Source organism: Cyprinodon variegatus, unplaced genomic scaffold, assembly GCF_000732505.1.
Source record: "Cyprinodon variegatus isolate N-32 unplaced genomic scaffold, C_variegatus-1.0 Scaffold336, whole genome shotgun sequence".
NCBI lineage: Eukaryota > Metazoa > Chordata > Actinopteri > Cyprinodontiformes > Cyprinodontidae > Cyprinodon > Cyprinodon variegatus.
Genome location: NW_015150789.1, coordinates 293,355 through 316,128, shown reverse-complemented (window position 1 = coordinate 316,128; position 22,774 = coordinate 293,355). Strand labels below are relative to the sequence as shown.

General features: G+C 36.8%; 2 protein-coding genes across 4 annotated transcripts in view; both read right to left on the bottom strand.

Moving 5' to 3' along the window:
- Window positions 1–6,644: 6,644 nt before the first annotated feature.
- On the bottom strand, window positions 6,645–13,289 carry LOC107091419 (cytochrome c oxidase assembly protein COX16 homolog, mitochondrial-like). The gene is made up of 4 exons (XM_015385340.1): window positions 13,227–13,289; window positions 12,663–12,740; window positions 8,503–8,571; window positions 6,645–7,670 (listed from the first exon to the last, which is right to left on the bottom strand). The coding sequence occupies exons 1-4, from the start codon at window positions 13,284–13,286 to the stop codon at window positions 7,557–7,559; spliced, it is 321 nt and encodes a 106-aa protein (XP_015240826.1). The 5' UTR covers window positions 13,287–13,289; the 3' UTR covers window positions 6,645–7,556.
- Window positions 13,290–18,409: 5,120 nt separating this feature from the next.
- Window positions 18,410–22,774, bottom strand: part of actn1 (actinin, alpha 1) — an 88,965-nt gene continuing 84,600 nt past the window's right edge. The window contains exons 19-22 of one of the 3 annotated variants that reach the window (XM_015385335.1): window positions 21,903–21,983; window positions 21,526–21,591; window positions 21,111–21,269; window positions 18,410–18,956 (exon numbers count right to left, since the gene is read on the bottom strand). In XM_015385335.1, coding sequence (XP_015240821.1) covers window positions 18,798–18,956; window positions 21,111–21,269; window positions 21,526–21,591; window positions 21,903–21,983 — 465 coding nt within the window. In that variant the 3' untranslated portion in view covers window positions 18,410–18,797. The remainder of the gene's footprint in view (window positions 18,957–21,110; window positions 21,270–21,525; window positions 21,592–21,902; window positions 21,984–22,774) is intronic. The other 2 variants (XM_015385333.1, XM_015385334.1) reach the window with 2 other exon arrangements.

Sequence of the window (22,774 nt, the reverse complement as noted above, 5' to 3'; positions counted from 1 at the left end):
TTATTTGAATGTCAGCAGACAGCAAGAAGCCTCCCAGATCTCCAGATGCATTTGAGATATCAAAAAAGTACTCCAGAGTGTTGTTCAGCATGGGGGGGAGTAGAAAATGAAGGCTAATCATGTTTTGGGTGTACTATTCCTTTAAACAAAAGTCCAAATCAAAGGTTTATTAGAGCTCTAACCATTTATTTGCTTACGGTGTGTTGAAGAAGGGATGAAAGCAAAAGCTGCAGGATGATGGCACTCGAGGCGACGTTGCCAACCGCGGAATTAAAACGTAATCTGTGGCATATTTAGAACCCAAACTTTCCAGAATAAATGTCTTCACACCTTCTCTACTGCGTTTGTGTTTTCACGATGCTTCCTCAGTCTGAGCCTTCACTAAACAGCTGGATTTGTATTCAGATTGAATTTTTTACAGATGATCTTCATGTGCAAATATATCGACTCCCGTTTTCTGTTATTCAGGGATGTCAGAGAGAAAAGAGAGCCTGAAAAATACATTAAAACTGACGTCTGCGGCTGTAAAATGGGGAAAATCTGCTTTCTCCAATTCTCTGTGTATAAATATGCTAAACAAGAGCTTTTTTTCTTGTTATGCAACATCAACAGAATTTCACCACCTCAGGACTAAGCATTTGTAAATGCGAAGTGGAGAACCAACAGGGAGAAGTCCAGCCTAAAGTGTTCATAATGTGTTTACCCTCAGCTCAGATAAAATCCACAGACACTAATATTTGGCCTGGTGGAGGCTTCTGCAGCAATCAGATCTAAACATTCAGACGCTCACAATATATTTGCAGAGGACTGGTTAGACTGGTAAACCCATACTGGGTCCATTACCTATGAGAGGCAGGTTAGGACTCTGGAGCTTTTCATCTCAGCCCTGACACACTGAGAGAGAAGGAGAGACTCAGCAGCATGGGATGGAAGGAGACAGTCTGGAGGGGGTCTCAGTTTGTGTGCAAAGCAGCTCCGCAACGGGACCCCCTCTGCCCAACAGCCACGTTTCCATGACAACGTGTGGCCCCTGCCTCCCTGGCTTGGTGGCGGTGGCAGAGAGAGTGGAAGTGACGGCGGCGATCTGCACGTGTTCCGTCTGGCTCATTATGTGGGGAATGAAGTGAAACAGCCAGAGGCTGCATTTGTTCTGCGCGGACTACCCCTCAGCTGCCAAGCGTCCGTCTATTTATAGATATGAAATGAAAGAGAGAGAGAGAGAGAGACTAAACCCAATAAGCACAGGAGCCATTTCTTCACTCCCCAAACCCACTTCTTCTTCATATGAATGCTGCCTGTTTTACAGGGTTTAGCTTTAAAGCTCTACATGACATATTTCAGCAACTCTAGAGTTTGTGGATTTTGCTGTGAGGATAAATTTAATCTAGATTTCTCTTTTCTATTCAAACATCATAAATATTTTGCAGCCCAGTCATGGTTAAATTATTGAAGGAATCCTGAAGCCACAGTCTCCGATCCACAAAGACAGCATGAATCATTTAAAAAGGCCTATTTTTGAATCAAATTTCTAAATTAGACAATAATTATTATTTGCAATAGCAACGTTAACCTTTCAACAGGTCCTTTCAACATTTCAAATCGACCTTGCCGTAACGCTCACCTTTTTCCACACAGTTCCTCTGATGTCGACTAAATAAATAACACTTTTAAATGCACTAATTTAAAGCCCAGGATTCCTGAAAATATTGTTAGGCTAATTGGGTATAGATGACAATTTGCAGACTAACTAAGATTTACATTTAAAATGTGAAAAAAACTCTACTATCTTATTGCAAATGCATAAAATGTAATAATTGTATTTTAAGGTTATAAACTCTCATTTAAATTATGGGGGAATGCAGTTATTTTCTGAAAATTTTACATATTTTGAGGTCATTTTTTGTTTAATCTACACACCCCTCTTTAACTGAGTAGAACTATTTTAAAGCTATAGTGGAGGAGGTTGTTTTTCTGGGTGGATCATCTAAATAAGTGGTCCTCCTGATTGTCAATCATTCTGGTGATATGTTCATGTAAGGCCGTCCTTCATGCTCGTCCCCATTCTCACTTATCGGTGAGTTTTACATAGTGGAAAAATTGTAAATCTTCTTTTTGAAAGTAAGCTTGTATGAGCGATGCAAAAAGCAACTTCTAAACAGAGCGTGCACGAGGAGAAATTGTCTCGTGCACGCTCTTGCACACGTTTAATAGGCGTCCCTCCTGGGAGCGGGTACAGGGTTGTGCATGTGCATTTTCTTTTGAAAGTGGAGTGGGCGGGTCTTTTCAAAAATTCATGAAAATCCTCCACTATACCTTAAAAGTTATTTTTTACGAACTGTAATCATTTGTTCTTATGTTTGCTTTTAAATCAAATGTTTAACAGACAAAAGGTAACCTGAGTGCTGTAGTTGTCATCAGAAACAAGCCAAATAGATCATCATCAGGGAGTCTCTGACAGAGACCATTACCGAAAATCAATAATTACATCTATGAGATGCTTTGTTACATTTTTTTTCTAATTTAATCAAAGAGTTGCATTTTAAACCCTCCCTTGGTTCCTGGTAGAGGCAATTAAAGATGTTTTGCTATCAGCTAAACAGTTGTGAAGGAGGTTTTTATGTTTGCTTAGTTACCTGGACGGTTTGCCGGCCCTTCACCATGGCAACGCTCTATTGAGGTGGGGCTGCATGTCTCACGGGAGCAACATTACATAAAATTAGACTCTGGGTTTGACAGGCTTTTGAATTCATAAATGGTATTTTGGGCCAAAGACTAAAAAAAGTTAAAACTATAAAATGACTTCAGGAGGGCACCACCTAGTGTCTATCCATGCATGTCCCTGATGCGTAGTAAGCAGATCAGTTACTTGAGTAGTCTTCTTAGCAAATAGTGTTTCATCTTAATTGAGTGATTCCTTCAAAGGCTACTTTTTTACTTTTACTTGAGTAAAAATATGATGAAGTAGAGCTACCTAAAGCTTTTAGGTACTCCACCAGCATCGGCTTATTTGTTATGTAAACTCACCATACTTTAATTTGATATTAACACGCCTTCAAACCTTTTACTGTGTCCAGCGAGTGATTTGGCAAAATGAATGACATAAAAAGAAGGGAAAAAAGTGGAGAAAACAGAAGTGGATAGAAGAGCAGCACATCTGTTAGCAGAGCTATGGGAGGAGAATAGAGCAGCATTAAAAAATTAATTCTCCCAGGATCAAAGTGAGAAGTTGAAGCCTCCTTTAAGTGCCTTAAATGTGAACAGATCATGTATCTTATTCTTTTATGCACCAGCCTTGAATATTCCTTTAAAATGGCATCCTTAACCCGTTGACGCCTGTTGTTGCTAAAAAGCAACAAAACGCTTGTGTTACACTGCAAAAAATATAAATCTATGCAAGTAAGTCCATTTTTCTTAAAATAAGAAAAAATTTTCTTGAATTGAGCAGCTAATTCAGACACTTTGCCATTGGAACAAGACATGTACATTTAAAATAAGAAAGAACAACTGCAGTCTTTCTTATTTTAGGTGCATAATACCTAATAATCTTATTTTAAGTGTAAAAATGCTATTTTTCTACTCATATTAAGGTTAAATACACTTATTTTAAGATATTTTTTACTGATTTTCAGAACATTTTTGCACTGTAGGCAAACAGCCACTATAGCGTTTTTCCATCACCTCAGTGCTAGTTTAGGTAATGTTATCATTATGTGCAGTTATAACTGCTGTTAAAAAATATATTTTACCTTCATTTCTATTTCTTTCTTAATATTAATCATTTTAATTTGGCATCTCATTGAAGCGGAAAAACACACACATAATTTATTTTTTATAAACATTTATATCAATTCAGGCTTCAAGGCATTAAAAGCTCCTTTTATTCTTAGGCCCAGATCATGACGCTGCCACCACTTTTCCTGTTAAATGTATACGGCCATTTTGGTGATGTGTTGTTTTCTTGTCCAGCAGGCAAACTGGAATTAATGTCAATGTGTTAAACTTAGATATTATAGATCATCACATTATTTGCAATATCTTTTTTGCTTTTAGGATATTCCTTCTTGTAACTCTATTCACTGCTGCATGAATACAGAATGCAGGCGTCTGTTATGACACACTGACCATAACCAGTACTTACTGGAGACTCTTTCAGCAGTACTGCTCTCCTCATGGCTAGTTTCTAATTTCCCAGTAGTCCCATAATCCCCGCAGCCAGAACTAACCTACAGTCTGCAACAGTTTCTGTGAAATGCTGTTGATCTTTTGTTGGAAGCTCTTGATACCTTTGTACAATAATTTCTGTCCGATCCTTTTTAACAGTGACTTTTAATAAAAATTAGGAAATGACATCACATTCCTACTAGGAAAGCTAAAATGAATGTAAGATTAATCAGATATTCAAGAATTTATCGGAGATGTCAGCTCAAACTGAACAAATTCTGAAAATAAATCTTTTTTCAGTATTTTTGTTTTGTTTTGTTTGCACAATCAGGTAATGGTAGTTTTTAATCTATATAAAGCATATTATTATTTTGCTCCTTTGCTTTATTTTTTGGGTTTTTTTCACCTAGTTGTACAGGATATGAGGGGAAATGTGGGAAAACAAACTGAATCATTGTCCAAGTAAAAAAAATAAACACATTTTAACACCAGTGTGAACATTTTTGAGAGCTACTTTTTAATGTAATTGGGAATTTAACTGGAAAATAAACTAGAAAAATGAAAAGATCTGGAGGAAAAAACTGATCTAACTGCAGACAAATATCTGGCTCTCCAGCACATCAGCTACGATTTTATCTGTGATCCGAACTGCATAGAGAGCCGTGGAAGGAGCCGTGTTGAAGCATATGGTGGGATTGAAAACATGCTTCTGTTACCGATGTCTTTAGACTCTGATAATTAAACAGGTTTTATCTGAATTAGACAAATCAGAGATCAGCTGTTGTTTTGACAGCTGCTTCTGCTTGGATTATATGAGGATCTCAGCTCCATCGTTGCTATGATATAAACACAAACACCTCGATGTGTTGATGGTGATCTCAGAGGATTTCAGCAGCCATCCAGACGACGTCATCACTGCACATAGGTCATTAAAACAACACTTAAAGACGACTCGTTATCGCTCGTTATAAACCATGTTGTTGCAGCTGGAAACATCTCCTTTTGTTGTAATGTTATAAGAGTTTTTAATAACAATCACAATTTATACATTCTTGATTTAAGGAAAATTTAAGGAAAAATGTAAAGAAAAAAATAATCTATATATATCTATATATATAGGGCCTGCAAAAAACTAAGAGTTGGACGGTACAGTCAAAGTTCAGAGCTTTAGGAATATGTGTAAAAAACAATATTTCATTAATACTTTTACATCCATTTGACTGCATTTGAGTTATTTTGCAAAAAACAAAAACAGGCAGAATTTCAGTCTCCAGATTGCAACTGGGATGGCTGCATATTCAGACTGGTTCTTCAAAAAGATGCGCTGAGACTGGTGGCACCCAAACAGAAGCTTAGAAATCAGATTACTTTTCTTTAATATCCATTTTTCAAATATGACTGAGCTTTTGTTGTTCTATTATGTGAAACTTCAATCTAACTGCAAAATAAAAATGTTTATAGAGTTTAAACATCTTTGAAAAATTATTATAAGCAGTTATATTTTATACACATTAGCTAAAAAAACTCAGACATGTTTATCAACCATCAAACTCAGTTTTTCCACTGCTCTAAATTCTACCCACAGGTTCAAATTAAAACTGTTTCAGGTGGGACTCCTGCTTATCCGTCATGTAAAACCGCTATTTCAAGCTTTTTAATTTAAATTCAAAGATTTCCCAACAATTGATTACAAAGATAGGTTCATTTGAATCCTCTAAATATCTGGAACTGACTGATGGCGTACGGATACAAGAAACAAAAGAAGGGCACAAGGAACGACACGGAGGAAAGCACAAAAAGAAATGAAGAGAAATGAAGAGAAACAGAAGAAAATACTTTAAAAAGGTGGAAAAAAGGCAAGAAGAGGCAGGAGGAAGGAAAGGATACAAGGAAGGAAGGGAAAAGAGACAGAAATGATAAGGGAAGGAAGGAAGGAAGGAAGGAAGGAAGGAAGGAAGGAACTAAGTAACAAACTAAGGAAGGAACTAAGTAACAAACTAAGGAAGGAACTAAGGAACGAACTAAGGAAGGAACTAAGGAACAAACTAAGGAAGGAACTAAGGAACAAACTAAGGAAGGAACTAAGGAACAAACTAAGGAAGGAACTAAGGAACGAACTAAGGAAGGAACTAAGGAACTATTGGACATTATTAACAATGCCAGCCACCCTCTGCACACGGCCTTCACCTCCCAGAAGAACCTGATCCACGGGAGATTGCTCCTCCCTAAATGCAGCAACATCAGACTGCTGAACTTCTTTGTTCCTCAAGCCATCAGGCTGTAAAACTCCTGACTTGGGGAGAAGAAGAGACGATAGGAAGTTTTATTTTTTTTACTTTAATGGCATCTTGCTTTAACTGTTTGTTTTTTATATAAGCTACTGGAAGCAGAATTTCCCTGAATACATTTTAACACCAAGGGATAAATAAAGCTGAGTCTAAGTCTAAGAGATTAAAATGTAAGGGACATCAATTGGAGAATAAATATAAAGAAAAAAAAGATTCCCACAGAATTAACAACCTATAGGCTTCAGAATGGAGCAACAGTGAAGCTACTGGTTTAAGGAAGCTGGTTTGTGTGGTGAGCTACAGTTACTTTCTGACCCAACATCATAGAAACGTGATCATAGAAAATGTTTCTTTATGACAATGTTCCAGGCGAGAGCAGCCGCTAAGACGGCTCATTTCACCGCCGAACATGCCGCTCGTCAATCACCCAGAGGTTACATATACCTACAGATCCAAGTCATAAAACCTGCAGCAAAAATGCTGTTACATTGTTTTGTTTGACAAAAAAATGCATAAGTAAAACTATTTTCATAACAAACACAATCAATCCGCTGCAGTGAGAAGTAATAACTGTCAGAGAAACAGATTACTGCTGAGACCTGGAAAGCCTGAGGAAACGCACAGCTCTCCTCTTATTTATTCTTTTCTATTTTGAAGCAGGTGAATCAATGCAATATCCTTGTAAACAGACCTTTATTTGGGAATTTCTTTATTTTTTTGGGTAAATAACGTGGAGCAAATTTAGGTTTTAGGAAGAAAAGTAATAATTTATTGATAAAATCTCCTCGTTGGAGCTGGAGGTGAAATGCCACCTGTTGGCTGTTTGGTAAAACTCCCGATCAACTTGTTTTAGGAACACATTTTATTGAATTAACAGATTTTAACAGTAATGTTTAAATAGTGGTTCTGAATAATTTACGAACAGAAGAAACCAACAGTATTTACTCCAATAGAACGTTTCCAAGGACTCGGGTCCAACACAGGCTGAGAGCTGCAGGCAGCGTGGAGGATAAGCAAACATCAGTGGCGTCGTCTCCGTGGGGCTCTGCTGTGTCTTCTGTGATCTGGTGTTTCTGTGCGTGCGTACAGCGAGCGCGGGCCGCAGCCTCAGTCTGTTTTGCTGAGATTTTTGCGCTGCTGCTCCTGGTACTCCCTGGAGTCCTCCCAGGGACGAGGACCACGGATGTTCTTCCACTCGTCTAAATGAATTTCCTTCAACTTCTGGAAAGATTAAAAAGAAAAAAAAGCTGTTTTTTTTTTTTTTCTTCAGTTTCAGCCATAAATACGACTGCAGCTACCGTTACACTCTGCTTCAAGGCTGCAGCTACATATGCATGTGTTTCTATGAGACTTTTTCCTTACACTCAACCTTTCATGTATGGAGCAACAAGTAATGACATCTAGTGTTTCAAATCGGAACAACAAAAAACAGATAAACCCCCCCCCCCCGCCCTTATCCTTTTGCAAGCATGCCCTATAGCAGGAGTCTGAGACCTTTAACACACAATGAGCTGTTTTGCTCAAAATCCAGTGAAATAAGTTGATTAGTGCTGCAAATATGAAAAATTTTTTTGGATAAACTATTTATTGTTAAATATCTGCTACATGACAGTAGCCGCCATTTTAAAGACCCATTTTATTTGTATTTTTAGGTTTGAATAATGAAAAAGAAGCAATATGGATTTGCCTGGATGTCGATATCTGCGGAAAATTATATAAAATAAACCCGTTTCAAGCTAATAAGGAAAAACATTCGATTTAAAAACATGTTTCTAGTTCTTTCAATGCCATTTTGTTATGGAAATTCAATTTATTAATTTTTTTTCAAGCTACTTATTATTATACTATATTCAAAACTATACATTTAGCCAATAAAGAGCCATTGTTAAAGGACCAAAGAGCCACTTATGGCTCAGGAGTTGCAGGTTTTAGACCCCTAATCTGTGCAATAACTGTTTAAACTCATTTAAAGCTGCACAGACAAAGAATCCTGCTATAGACTGCAGGCTAACCTGTTTTCATCCACAGCGTTTCTACGCCTCGCTCTCCTTACCTCATATTCCTCCTCCAGTATGACCGCCTGCTTCTGTGGATTCACCTTCGCCTCCAGTGAAGGATCCAGCTGCAAAACCACAGATGAAGAACAGAACATTTTTCACTGCTCCATTTGCTTTAAGAGTTCCTGTAATACATTATAATACATTATTATTACTTATATGGGGTAAGATTACTTTTAAAACCCACATTTTTCACTGTAAAGCAAAATACCATCATAAAAGGAGAAAACTGACAGAGAAACACGGAGATTGTTGTATGATACTGAGGGCAGACTTTAAAGCAAGGCCCAAAGTCCAGACTTAATTAATTAGAGAATAAATATAAACTTGGATTATTGGCCTTATGGTTTTACTGCATTTTCTAAATACATATAAATCAATAAATCAAGAGGGGTTCATATTTTGGAAAAGCAGTGACAATTTGGACCAAAATAAAGCTGCCACTCCAAAAATTTGAGAAGAATCAATTTCTGTGACTATAAAGTCGACCTATTTAGCATCAATAATCCTCCATAAGTTCAAGTTTAACAAAAAAAAAATAAATCTTTGATACATATTTGTGTCAGAGGTCAAAGGTCGGGTCCAGAGCAGCTTTACAGGGTTCTACATTCTCCCCAAGAATAGCTCTGAAATCAATCCCACGCTGATCATTACTTTTAATGAGTTCATAATATTTCACTGTAACAATGCTAAGGGTTTTTTCTGTATGACTGATGACTAATTAGACCTACATTACCATGGCTAATAAATTATTTATAGAATATTTTACAGCTGTCAAGCCAGAGAATGAATAGCCTGAACAATTAGTAGCCTACCGTCTACTAGCTGTACTTAATACAAAAACATCCAATACACGAAGCCATTAAAAAGCTAAAAAAGAAAGAAGTCCTGCAAGGAATAAAGAGCCTTGGAGTTCATCCTCGCCTTGAGGCTAAATTAAATCATTGAGGAGAAAATGCAAATTTAATCACGCTGGACTTAATCTCCGACAGCGGTTTCAGCATGTAGGAGATATCTGAGAGAGAGCTGGCTAATGCAATCAGCTGATCCCAATCCAAGCTAAAGCTTGAAGAGTGCTTTAAGAATGTGCATGTCTCCCCCGTTTAAACATTCACTGCATTAAACTGCATGCGGGGGGGGGGGGGGGCGACACTACTCCACGGGGCTGGAGCAGCTCTGTGTGCTTCACACACCTTCGCAGGAGGAGCGTGAGCTATGGGGGGGGGGGCACAGATACAAGGCCTGGGGCAGGGCGCGCTCATCCACCATCATCCTCCACTGCCTCACATGAACAGGAGCAAAAGACGCTCCAACCATCTGGCTCCATCCCAGATGACTGGAAGCAGAGTCCATCGCTGCAGTGGAGCTCCGCAGACGGCTTCTGCTTACATAATCAGCATTTTAACTAAGTCGTTTCCATTTCATGAAACATTAGACCTGTTTCACATCTTTCTATTTCTTTTTTACATCACTGAGGAAATATTTGCACAACTTCCTAAATACTGGAATTTTATTTAACCTTTCCTTTTAGGTTTAGCACAGTAAAACCTTAAGCAATGGGAGCAAATGGTCAGATTCTCCTAAATATTAGTAAAGTCTCATTAGACTGAAAGCTATATGAAAAAAAAAGAAAGATATATATATATATATATGGGCTGCAACTAATCATTCTTAGATCAATTAAACGATTAATAACCGGAGCTCCAAAGGTCCTTTAAAGACAAATTAATGAAATCAAACCAGATGAAAGTCAAACTTTTCCACTGAAGGAGTTCTGGATAGAGCATATTCTCACATCATTTTTTTTTTTTTTATCTTAAATGTCCACTTGTCTAAATTTTTTTCTTTTTATTTATTAATATGTATAAAGAAAAACATTTAGAAAAGTCCACATGAGGTGGACCTTACATTTGTTATGAAGATTACAATTTCTTGTGCTTAGAGAAGTTGACAAACATTTAACCATCCACTGCAAAGATTTACTACAATTGAATGTAAATATTTAAGGAATTAAAATTCAGTTAAACCTAAACAGAACAAAAAAACTATGATCACTGAGCAAAACAAGGACTTAGTTTACTTTTTTGAGAGGTTTAAAGCATATTTGGCTATAAAGCGAAAGAAAAAGTCAAACTTTTTTCTTCTTTAACACTAAACAGCAGAACTTACCCCTAAAGATAAAACCTTAGTGGCTGCAGCGTCCAGACATGCATCAGGCTGCTGTTCACATCTACAGTGGGGTTTTTCTTTTTTTTTCCAAACGTGTTATTACCTCTTTCTAAATCCTAGTGTTTTGTAAATTCAAAAAACCTTTTCAACATGTAAATGATATTTAGTGAAAAAGGGAGAACAATTGAATCAGCCTTTATGTTGGTGTCTTGGAGCTTCTGCCGTGCTTTTATAAAGTTTACAAATGATGTCATGGTACAAAAGCATCAGTCTGGAGAAAAGTATAAAAAGATCTGAACAAAATAAGACATGAACAGGGATAGAGTGATGGCAGCCATTAATGACTGAAGACAACAGGAGCAGCATAGAGAAATGGGTATTTATTAAAAAAAATAATAAAAATGGAAGACTCAAACTGGTGTGGAAGGCTGCAAAAAGATCAACACTTTTACTAAAGCTACAGGAATTTCCAAACAGCAATAATTATTATTTTTCCGTGTCATGTCAGTCTCCTGTATTCTCCTGATTTTTAGAAAAAGGGACGCAGGATGCAAGAATGTCTGTTAGTCTCCAAAAGAAATGGTCAAAGCGATCAGAAATCAAGCAAAGCTTTGTCAAAGAATGGACCAATCAAAGTAAAGATGAACCTTTGAACCACTTCATCATCAGGGATATTTTTTTGGTCCAAAAGCAAAACTGACTATGATTTAAAAAAAAAGGAACTAACCTATAGTGAAAAATGTTTTAGTATCGCCGTCTAGGCCTGTTTTTTTTATTTTCCCTCAAGGTGGATGAAAATGATCAATTATAAATAGCAGCAGGTTTTCATCCAAAACCTTTGGATGTCTGCTGGAAAGCTGCCACTGCAGAGTGTTTTCAGCATCACCCCGCACACCTCTGAATCTACAAAGATGACTTTCCTAGAAGAAATGTTACAATTGAAAGGCTAAGTATGACTCCTGGAAAAGAAAATCTCTAAGGTCACCTTTAAGGGGCTGCAGATCAACTGTTTTCACAGTCGGATCAATTTACCAAACTTTTCCCAGGTCGGGTGGGCAAATGGTACCAAGTGGACGTGTTTCTCCTTTCTTTTCTTTAAACTCAGCAACATTTATATAGGCTAAGTGCTACAACTATTGAAAGCATAATATCAAGCCTGCGGGTGTTTCTGCACTGGAGCCACATGAAGGCAGTGACCATAACCGCGCTTCAGCTTTAGTAAACAAAGGACAGAGGTCATAACTTATGCATTCAATTCGGTTTAAATTCATTTTATCCATAAAATGCTTATGAACAACTCATGTAGTCTGAAAATGTATTCAAATATTTAACACTGCTGTCAAGTTATGTAAATTTTTCAAATTAACTGAAAGTTTTAAGGGAAACCAAGTAGATTGCATCGAATTGGCAGCTTGCAGCAATCTCTCTTCCTGGATAAGCATGTGGCGACAGTAGGAGTGAGTATTGCAAAGGGTGCTGCTATACAGCACGCGCCACAACACGTTGGTCCTATTACCATATAATCCATGATATTCCAATACCATTACATATATTGTTATAATCTACCAGGCTAATATCAAAATTAAATGTAAAGATGAAAAAGCAAGTAAAATCAATTATAAACATGTTAAGACTTTTAAATAGTGTCTGGAAGCACAGAATAACAGGCAAGAAAACACATTTAATGTTTGGGGGATTTTTCTTCTACAAGCAGCGTGTTTATTTAAAAAAAAAAAAAAACTTCAACTTTTAAAGAAAAATATCATGCTCTATTCTTAAAAAGGAAAGAAATGTATGTTTGCGTTTAAAATCTAACATTAAATCATCTATTTAAATCAAATATGTTATTATATATGCATCCTCTTTTTGCACTTACAGTTCTAGCCACTAGGTGGCGTGTATGCATTTTACACGGTCCTGCAAAGTTTGTGTTTGAGTTGTTAGTAAAGTGAAGGAATCAGAATAAAGAGATGATGTTGAAACAAACCCTTTTCCTGATCTTCTGGGCATCATAACGGATCTGAGCAAACTCCCGCAAACCGAAGGAGCCGCCGACGACCAGCAGCTGAAAACAAGACAAAATAAAGAACAAAAATTAAAATCAAACATGGATTTTATAAGATAAAGAGGAAGATATGTCAACTGGGAGAACAGTGAAACCAGATGCTGCATTAAAGTGTACATACGGTATATTAAAACAAAAACAGTTGAACTGTTGTTTTCAGGTAAAAGGTTTATTACGTAAATGTTATTTAATAGCTGCTTTTAATTTTCAAAATGGAATATTAATGAAGCAAATCAAACGATTGTTTTCCATGTTTATTCATTTAACAGCGGCAGAAAAGACAGGGCGTTGAAATATATCAAATTATATCATGTCAATAATGTCGAAATAAAATTAGAAAAATTATGTCTAAACATCTGTTATAATGGAAGTTTTCCATAATCCAAGTGTTTTTAGGCAAGTAACCGATATAAGGCTAAATATAAAACCAAACCTCTACTAGTCCCTTCAGGCGCATAAAGACGTTTAATGTAAGATTTTTCTTACAAGCATAGGAACTCCATACTTGATTGTTTTGTTTCTCTGCAGTGACTTTAAATTAAACATGATTTCTTTCTCCTGCTACATGTCCTTCTGTTATTCTACAGTTAGCAAACAGCTGAGGAGGAGGAGGAAGTGTTCCTTCCTCTGTCCGACACGCTAAACGTTCCGGCTAGAAACGAAGCCGTTCCTCTTCTTCTTCTTCTTCTTCTTCTTGTCGAGTTTTATGGCGGTTGGCAACAAACTGTTAGTAGCATTACCGCCACTTACTGGTATGGAGTGTGGTTCGTGATGGTTTAAATATTTATCCTGATTTACATATACTCTACCCTAACTTCTTCTAAACATACATTCACACATTCACACTTAAAAATATATACATATTTGTGCACAGCTTTGTATATCATTCCTTCACTCACAAACAAACTTACTATAATTAAAGTCTATGAAATAATATCGTTTTCTTTAGAAATCGAATAATTATTTGTATGTGTTTACTCCCTAAATTTTTCCTCAGTATATCTAATAAATTAACCTTCTCCTTAATGTCTTCAAACTCTCTCCTCATATATCTTCTCCCTTTTTCATATTTATGACATTCTAATATAACATGTTCTATGGTTTCATATTTATCACAGTAATCACATTTGCCAGTTTTATGTTTTAAGTCCTGTATTACCAAATCTTAACCTTGTTATCACTCTTTCCTCCTTTCTATTTCTTCTTCCATTTCTTCTTTCTCCTACCATCTTCTGAATTTTATAAAACCATCTTCCTGTTTTATCTTCATCCCACCTTTTTTGCCAAACTTCCATTAGTTTCTCTTTAATAATACTCTTTCCTTCTGATTTACTTATTTTAACTATAAAACGAATAGAATGTTTAATTGCCCTTTTTGCCATTTTATCTGCCCTCTCGTTTCCTTCTACCCCAATATGTGCTGGAACCCACACAAATGTAACTATCAGCACCATGTTTCATATTCTGAACAGTGTATGATATATTTCTAATAAAATGTCCATCCTACTATCTGTTTGGTTATTTTTTAAACTTAACAATGCAGAGCTTGAATCTGAACATATTATTGTTTTTAATGGTTTTATATCTTCTACCCATTGTAACGCTAATAATATTGCCAACATTTCTCCTGTGTATACTGATAATCCATCTGTAATTCGTTTTCCTATTTTTATATTGAATTCTGGTACTACAAATGCTATTCCTAGTTTCTCAGTTATTTTTGATGCATCAGTATAAATTTTAACATATTGATAATATTTATCTAAATATAATTGCACTGAACATCTCCTATCAGCCGTTCCTATGTTTTGAGTTATTTGAATATCTAAATCAGTTTGAAAGCCGCCAAAGTAAAACTGCTTCACAAACACTTTATATAGCTATTATTTTTTTTTAAATATGCATGAAAACAATTTTTCATTTCTCGCCAAAATGAAAGGTTTAATTCTAAGAACGTATAAGTAAACTTTGTCACATTAATCCAAGTTACAAATATTTTATTTATTTAAAGAACTATAATTCAGAATTGTGTAGAGGAAGAAAAATGATTGTGGTTCAAAATCATTTAAAAAATAATTATCAACAATAAAATCTATTATTGCTAGTTTTCTTCTCTGAAGAAAAAAGTGCCAGCTCTCAGATTAAAGGGGAAATCTCTGAACATTACTTTTGCAAATATTGCCTGAAATTCTCAGTTGTGTTTGATTTTTTTAAATGCATGTGGAGAAAGTAACCCAGGTACAGATTAGTTCTGGTTGAACCTTTGTTGTGAAATAAGAATCAGATTAGAATTTTTGAAGAAAAAAAAATCACCTGAAACAATAAAATAAAAAAATGCAAATTTATGATCTGTAACTGAGGAAAAAATTACCTCCATTTGTTTTCATCATAAATGAACAGATTGTGTTACTTTTTTTTGAGAAAGTTGAGCTCAAACTTGCATTCCAAAAAGAATAAAAGACCTTTAAAAAAGAAGCACGTCTACTAAAGTACTTTGTAACCTGTTAAAAGATAAAGTGATTTTTAAGATGTTGGAATGCCAGCAAACCAAAGTGAGACGTTATCTAAATGTGGACAAACATGTAACATTAGTACTTTCCTACTGGTCATTAAACTAGAATTACTTGTACATAAAATCCTCTATATTTCCTCAGAAATTTATTTTTATAAGCTGACCTTTTCCAGTGAACATTCAACAGGTCAATCAGATGATAAATGTGTTAAATTTTCAACATGGTGAAGTTAAAGACCCGTTGCCAGGTATTGTAAACTCTTGACGTTATTTAGGGAGGAAATCCACTTTTATTACATGCTACATGTAGCAATTCAAATGGATATATATATAAGCTACTTTAATACTTAGGTTATCTTCATCCGTTATTGTTTTAGGGCAAGCCAAGCAAATGAAAAATGTGTTAATGTAGTCTATAAATGAGACTAAATGCATACCAGTTTTCATTTATTTATATATATATATATATATATATATATATATATATATATATATATATATATATATATATATATATAATTTACCTTTCCCTTTACAGTCACTCTCTACTTGGTGTTGGGCAGTCAAAAACCTCTTTGACAAGCCATTACGGTTTTAATATGACAACAGTTAAATGTATTGCCTGCTTTGGGGCAGAGAATTTGCTTAACAATGTTAGAAATGTCAAATTTGTGTGGAAAGTGAGAGATATTGTTATACATTATAAAATCAAACCTGAGAGATTTGAGAAAGAGCAGATGGAAATGTTTATACAAATGGTGGCATTTGCCTTTTAATCAGTGTCACCTTTTTTCGTCTCACCTGTAACCATTAAAGTCCTCATAGGTTTTAATCATGTGCAGGAATTCATAAGTATTCTTTTCCCTTTAGATTTTTTATAAAGTGACTATGTTATAATTAGATTTAATATGTTCTATTTGAAATTTGTCTAACGGATAAAAAGCTTGAATTCTACGGTGAAATTATCAATTGTTAATAAAATTAAAACATCTAGAAAGTGTTCTTTAGTCTCTATGCACTTTCATGGGGGTGTAGAGAAGAATTTTTAAAAGCATGATTGAAAAGGTCTCAAACCATATCAGGGACACATGCAGACATGGGGAAGAAGGTACTCTGCTCAGATGTGACTATAGGTGTTCCAACTAACCCTGAATATCCTCATTAACACACCATTCCCATCATGACTCATGTTATTAGCAGCATAGGGATACCTTGACACTTAAAAAGAAAAAAACCTCTTCATGAGAGACATCATGGGGGCTCCTCTTCCCTCCATTAAAGTCAATTCATCCCAGCGCTGTGTGTCCCGAGCCCGTGACATCATCAATGACCCCTCACCCCTGCATTCAATGCAGGTCCAGCAGCAGCTTTTTCCCTGCTGCCATCAGACTGTTGAACTGTTTGAAACTAATCAACTTATCACAATTAAAAAACAGATTTGCACTACCAACATGGCCTTTTTTCCCATAATCCCTTTAAATAGAACTCAATGTTCTACTGCATTTTGTACCATATTTATTTATTTTGCACTACACTGAACCTTTCCATACCAATGCCTTTTGCACCATGACTTTCAAACTATTTTTTCTTTTCTCCTACATACAGTAGTTTACTTTCTAATCACTGCTGCGCTTTATAAATGCTAAAGTTCATTTCACTGCTGTAAGCTTCTCATTCATTTTTGAAAGCTGTACATATCGAAATTTATTTTTGTATACCCTGTGTGTAAAAAATGACAATAAAGTTTGTTTAAGTCTAAACCTGGTTGGAGTTTATCCAGTTATATATGTGGGGATATTTAATAACAAACATTCTTTACTAAAAAAAAAACATCCATTCACACTGACAAAGGTAAAGCTATTCACAAGAAAAACGATGTTCAGGAGACATATGGACCCAAAACCACCTGCAGCTCAGGAATCTAAAAAGCACCAAATACAAATGCAGCCAATTCCAGATTATTTTTAAAATCTTTCAGGAAATGACATATTTTCTTCCCATTCACACATCATAAAACACACACACTGAAGGCCTCGACTGAAACTGCTGCTTAAATGGGATGAATACTTTTACAGAAAGCTGTAGACATTATAGTCTTTGGTCTCAATATGGTTTCTTTAACAGAACACAAACACATGCATACTCGTTCTGCTATACATAGTGAGGACCATGTGTCGCCTTCCATTGATTTTCAGTCATTTTCAACACTTTCTATGCCCTAACCCTAAACCTAACCATTACCAGTGCATACCCAACCCTAATCCAGTGACACCTTAGGCCTAAAACTAACCATTAGCAAAATAGCATATGAGGCAAAATGTCCTCACTTTGCAACAACTGGTCCTCAATCTGATGGTGAAATTGGAAAAATGATCCTGACTGAGGGCTAGACAGGTAAACACACACGCACACCCATGTTGTGTCACAATATCCTTGTGGGGACCTTCCATTGACTTGCATTCATTTCCCACTAATGTACATGGCCTAACCGTGACCCTTGCCCTAACCCTAACCATTACCGACACATACCTATCCCTAAACCTAACCTAAACTCAATTCACACCTTAGTCCTAAACCTAACCCCCACCCCAAGAAGAGAAACTTTCCTTATGGGGACCAACAATTCCGACTATTCCGTAAAAATTCAAAAAATATCCACTGGACTTGGTTTTCAAGATTTGAAGACATTTCTCCACCTCTCCAGGAAGCTTTCTCAATTCAAATGTCTGGATCCGCAGTGAGTTTGAGACTTATGTGGACAAGGTCTGGTATCGCTTGGAAACATGCAATGGTAACCGGTGAATGGGTCGTTAGTTCCATCGTTAGCCTGTAATATCTGAACCTGTCTGTGATTCTAGGGGTCGGTCGTTAAAGGGGGGATTGCCATTAAGGGGGGGGATTGTCTCCTGTAATACCTGAAACCTGTCTATGATTGTTAAGGGTTGGTCGTTAAGGAGGTATTGTTCACCGGATGGAGCGGGTAGGTCCCTCATTCCTCTGTGATGGGGTGGGGGGGTTTGGTGATATCTTCAGCATATTCCTAGGAAATTGTCCCCACCAGGTATTAAAGACATGGCCACACATTACACACACACACACACACTGATTCTACACGAAAAATTGACAACAGACAGACCTTTTTTTTTTCTTTATTACAATTTTTTTCTCTTATTTCCACCAGGTGAAGAAAAATACTTTTTTGTTCAGTATAATAAAATATGTTAACTTTATTCATTTTTCTGAAGAAAATCAATGACGAGGGAAAAGAAAAATAAACGCATTGCATCTCTCCCTCTTTGTAAACCTGGAGAGTCGCTGCTTTGCATGGAAAAGCAAGCAACAGAGAGAGCAAGGGAGGTGTGAAGAAGCTGGTAGGGGAAGCATGAGGACACAGAACATACGGACAAAAAGATAAGGCCTGGAAAATACAAAATAAAATAAAATAAAATGAGCACAGCTGGACAGGAGAGTGGTGATGGTCGGAGCACGTGGCGGTGAACAGAGCGGGGAAGGGTGGATCCGGGTCAGGACGGGTAACAGAGTGTTCAGAGGTCGCTCTCTCCATATAGAGCCGTGGAGAAGGACATGTAGTCGAGGGCCCCGGGCACCGCGTCAGGGCCGGTGTAAGGGGCCATGCGGGCGATGCAGTAATCGGCCTGGTCCGGAGGCAGCTCTCGGCGCAGCTCGTCAGCTAAGATATAGTTCTGCAGAGAGTCCAAAATACAAGTTTTAGTTTCGTTATGACAGCTGTAGCAAAGCACCACAGCGGAGTAAATGAAGACAAGAAGAAAATCAGACCCAGAGACAAACGTTTGGTTAGAACTGTGTCATCCATCTATAAAGTGTTATCAAATATTGTATTAATACCAACACTCTGATAACAGCGGATGAAATCTAATGCAACCACAGGCCTCCTGTGTCCACCAATTAATCCAAGTTTGAGTTCTTTTTAAGGCTGAAATAATTAATTGGATTAATCGTGATTAATCAATTATCAAAATAATTGTCAGCTAATTTAGTAATTGATTAATCGTTAACTAGAGCATAGAGACTATAAAACCTGCCTTTAGCTGACAGATCGACCCACTTACAGCAGTAATTATACTAGGGCTGCAACAACGAATCGATAAAATAGATAAAAATTTTTAACTGCGTTGGCAACGAATTTAATCATCGATTAGTTGTGTCGCGCGATTAATGAGTCATCCGCCGTCGTCACTGCCACTTGATTGAAACGGGGGGAAGAAAAAAAATACGGCAGAGTGAGCCAGCGCTGCAGGTGAGCAAAGGCTGTTTTCAAAAGGCAGAAACGTCAACTGTTCTAATGGCCGATACCGCAAACGCAAGCTGCGTCTCAATTCGCAGACAGCCTGCGCTTTGTAAAGCGAAAAAAGTCGTAACATGCAACTTTTGTCAAAACAAATGAACATGGCACGGAAGCACCACTGTTATGATGCAGCACCTGAAAAGAAAACAAGTTGGAGCCTTCGATGGCGTGAAGAGAGCTGATCAGCAGGGTGAGCGGCCATGTTTGTTTGGTTTTAAAGTGGGGAAATGTAACGTTAGTTTCTCAGGTAGCTCATCTGATGCTTTCCTTACCGTGTTAGTAGGTTACAGACAGTGATAAGGTTGGCTACTTATTTTACTTTTAATTTCATCTGAATTAGCTTAAGCAGCGTTTATATTTTCTTTATAAATAAATTAACTTGCAAATTATGAGGGCAAGGCTTTTAAAGTTTAAATCTTCTGGCAAAGATAAAGTAAAGAAGATCCTGCAATTTATGGAAGTAAAGCAGAATAAAATCCAGCAAGATCAGTAATATGTCAATTAATTATCTGCCACATTCCCATGTAAATATCTGTCTGTGGAGGATGTGTTTTTTAGCACCCCTAGTTCTCTCATTTTTATTCCAAATACAATTTATAATTTGAATCACAGGGCTATTTTTATCTCTATGGTTCAGTATTTTCTCAAGTAGCAACTTTAACTGCTATACTTTCCTGTCTTAAAAGGCAGAACTCTTCTAGTCTAAAAAAACTCATTTGTTGAAATGGGGGGGCCTATTGTTTGAACCCCTTAGGGGCTTTAAAAACAAAAATGTCTTTTTTTGCGCTTTATGAAACAAAGTAGCCTATATTTTGTGGATGTACAGCTACATTTCTCATGTAAGTTTGCGTAGTTTTAACACAAACATTTATTTTTCATATTGCACCAGTACAGTTAATGAGCAACCTGTACTTGTGTGCTTGTTTGTTCTGTCTAAAATGTTTATTTTGGAATAAAGAGGTTAATATTAAAAAATATTTTTTGTCCGATTCATCGATTAATCGAAAGAATAATCGGCCGATTCATCGATTTTTAAAATAATCGTTAGTTGCAGCCCTAAATTATACTAAGATTGATAAATTTTGTATTTAAGATTAAAAAAAATGTTTTCTGACAATATGCTCTATTCAAAATTCCTCAAGTGGAAAAGTTTTAGTTTCACCGGGTTTAATTTTGTAAAATTTGTTCTTTAAATAACCTTTTTTTTATACGATTATTAATCGATTAATTGAAAAAAATTATCAACAGACTGACCGACTTGCAAAATAATCATTAGTTGTTTTTACATTAAGATTGTGCATAGTTAGAGTATCGAAAGTCCCCAAAGACTTGTTATTTAACAGATTATTTTTTCTATAAATAAACCATGACTCATTTCTCAGGTAGCTTAAAAAAAAACAAATATTAAGAAGGGACTTTTTTTTTAAGTACTGTGTTTTGTTTTTTCCTATTGTGCTGCAGAGAAGTCTCGGTTATTTATTGAAACTGCAGGTTTATTTTGTGTTTTTTAACCAGATCAGCGATGCCGTACCTTGTCCCCAGCAAGAACTTTGAAGGACGCCATGACCTGGTCCGCCGTGTCCGTGTCGGCCGTCTCACGGGACATGAAGTCTATGAAGGCCTGGAAGGTGACGATGCCCATTCTGTTGGGATCCACTACGCTCATGATGCGGGAGAACTCGTTTTCCCCCTGGTGGCCAGAGAGAGGTTGCAGTCAACAACCTAACAAACTGATTGTAATCAAAGGCACAAGATAGCAAAACATTCACACATTGAAGAGATTTTCATGCATTAAAAAAAACAAAAACTAAACATCTGATACAGACAGCGTGAGATTGCCCATCTTTTATCGTTTTAAATCTCATTTCATTAACATCTGTTACCAATTCCAAGCGGTCTGGGCACATACAAACACGTTCATACTTGAAGAGAGCTCGTGGCTTTACCAGGTTGTAACCCATGGAGATAAGGCAGGTTTTGAAGTCCTCTGCATCCATGATTCCTGTTCTCTTCTACAAGGTCAGTGACAGACAAACAAAACCAACAGGAGAGGAGAAACACAGAAGAGGCAGGAGGAAAGGAAAGAACAGGAATTAAGGAGAAGAAAGGTTTAGTGAAAAGATTTTAAGCAAGAAATCCACAACAATGCATGTTGTGAAAGTTGCAAGGAGTGGAAAATTATGAAGAAGGTAAGGAACGGAAAAGTAAAGGGAAGAAAATAGATGGAGGGATAAAAGAAGAAAGTACAAGAGAGGAAAAAAACACAAAGAAAAAAAAGCATCAGTTAAACCCTTACTGAGGGAGTGTGGCTACGGTAGAATACCTGCGCGTCGTTGGCGATATCGAAGCCCAGGCTGATCAGGCAGGCCTTGAACTCCTCTGCGCCTAGAGTGCCCGAGTGGTCCTGTGGTGTGTGGAGGCATCGTGGGGGGGCACAGGCCATGCAGCAACACATACAGCCCAATCAGTGATGGCGAGGGACGGGGGAGCGTGGAGGAGGGTGAGGTGGATGGAGGAGGGTGGTGTAGGAAGTGCATCATGCACAGGGAGGAGGAAAAGAAGGTGAGGGTGAAGGGAGAGGGCCATGCATAAGAGACAGGAAACAGAGAACACAGTGCATCTGGATTAGGACCGGGCAGGTGAACACATGGTGGCAGCTGGGCTGCCATGCTGGGGGAGGCATTCAGAGGCGTTAATGTGCAGTGGGCAGGCAGATTAAAGGGCCTCTAGTTGGGCTTATTCATGTCCTCAAATTCACATAAATATGGCAGCAAACATTACGAGCTAAAAATGGAAAATATTCTTCTTTTTTTTTTTCTTTGAAACAGAGATACCAAAAAAAAACAGCTCTAAAGAGAAGCTAACATTTTAATTTCAGTGTATGTGAACAGAGTATGGAATATTCAAGTTAATGGTCCTTAATTTACTTTAAATTTGCTTCACAAGATATATTAATAAATAAATAAATAAATAAATAAATAAATAAATAAATAAATAAATAAATAAATAAATAAGGAATCTAAATGATCAGCCTTCATGGAAAAAGTTAATCCGATTTTTAAACACTGGAGCAGATCTTCGTCCTCAAAGGAGAGCAAAGCTGGTTGTGTTGTCTGATCCTGATCCTGGCTTCTAAATAGGGGTGTGCAAAATAATCGTGATGATGATGCATCGTGATTCTAATTTTCGTGATCT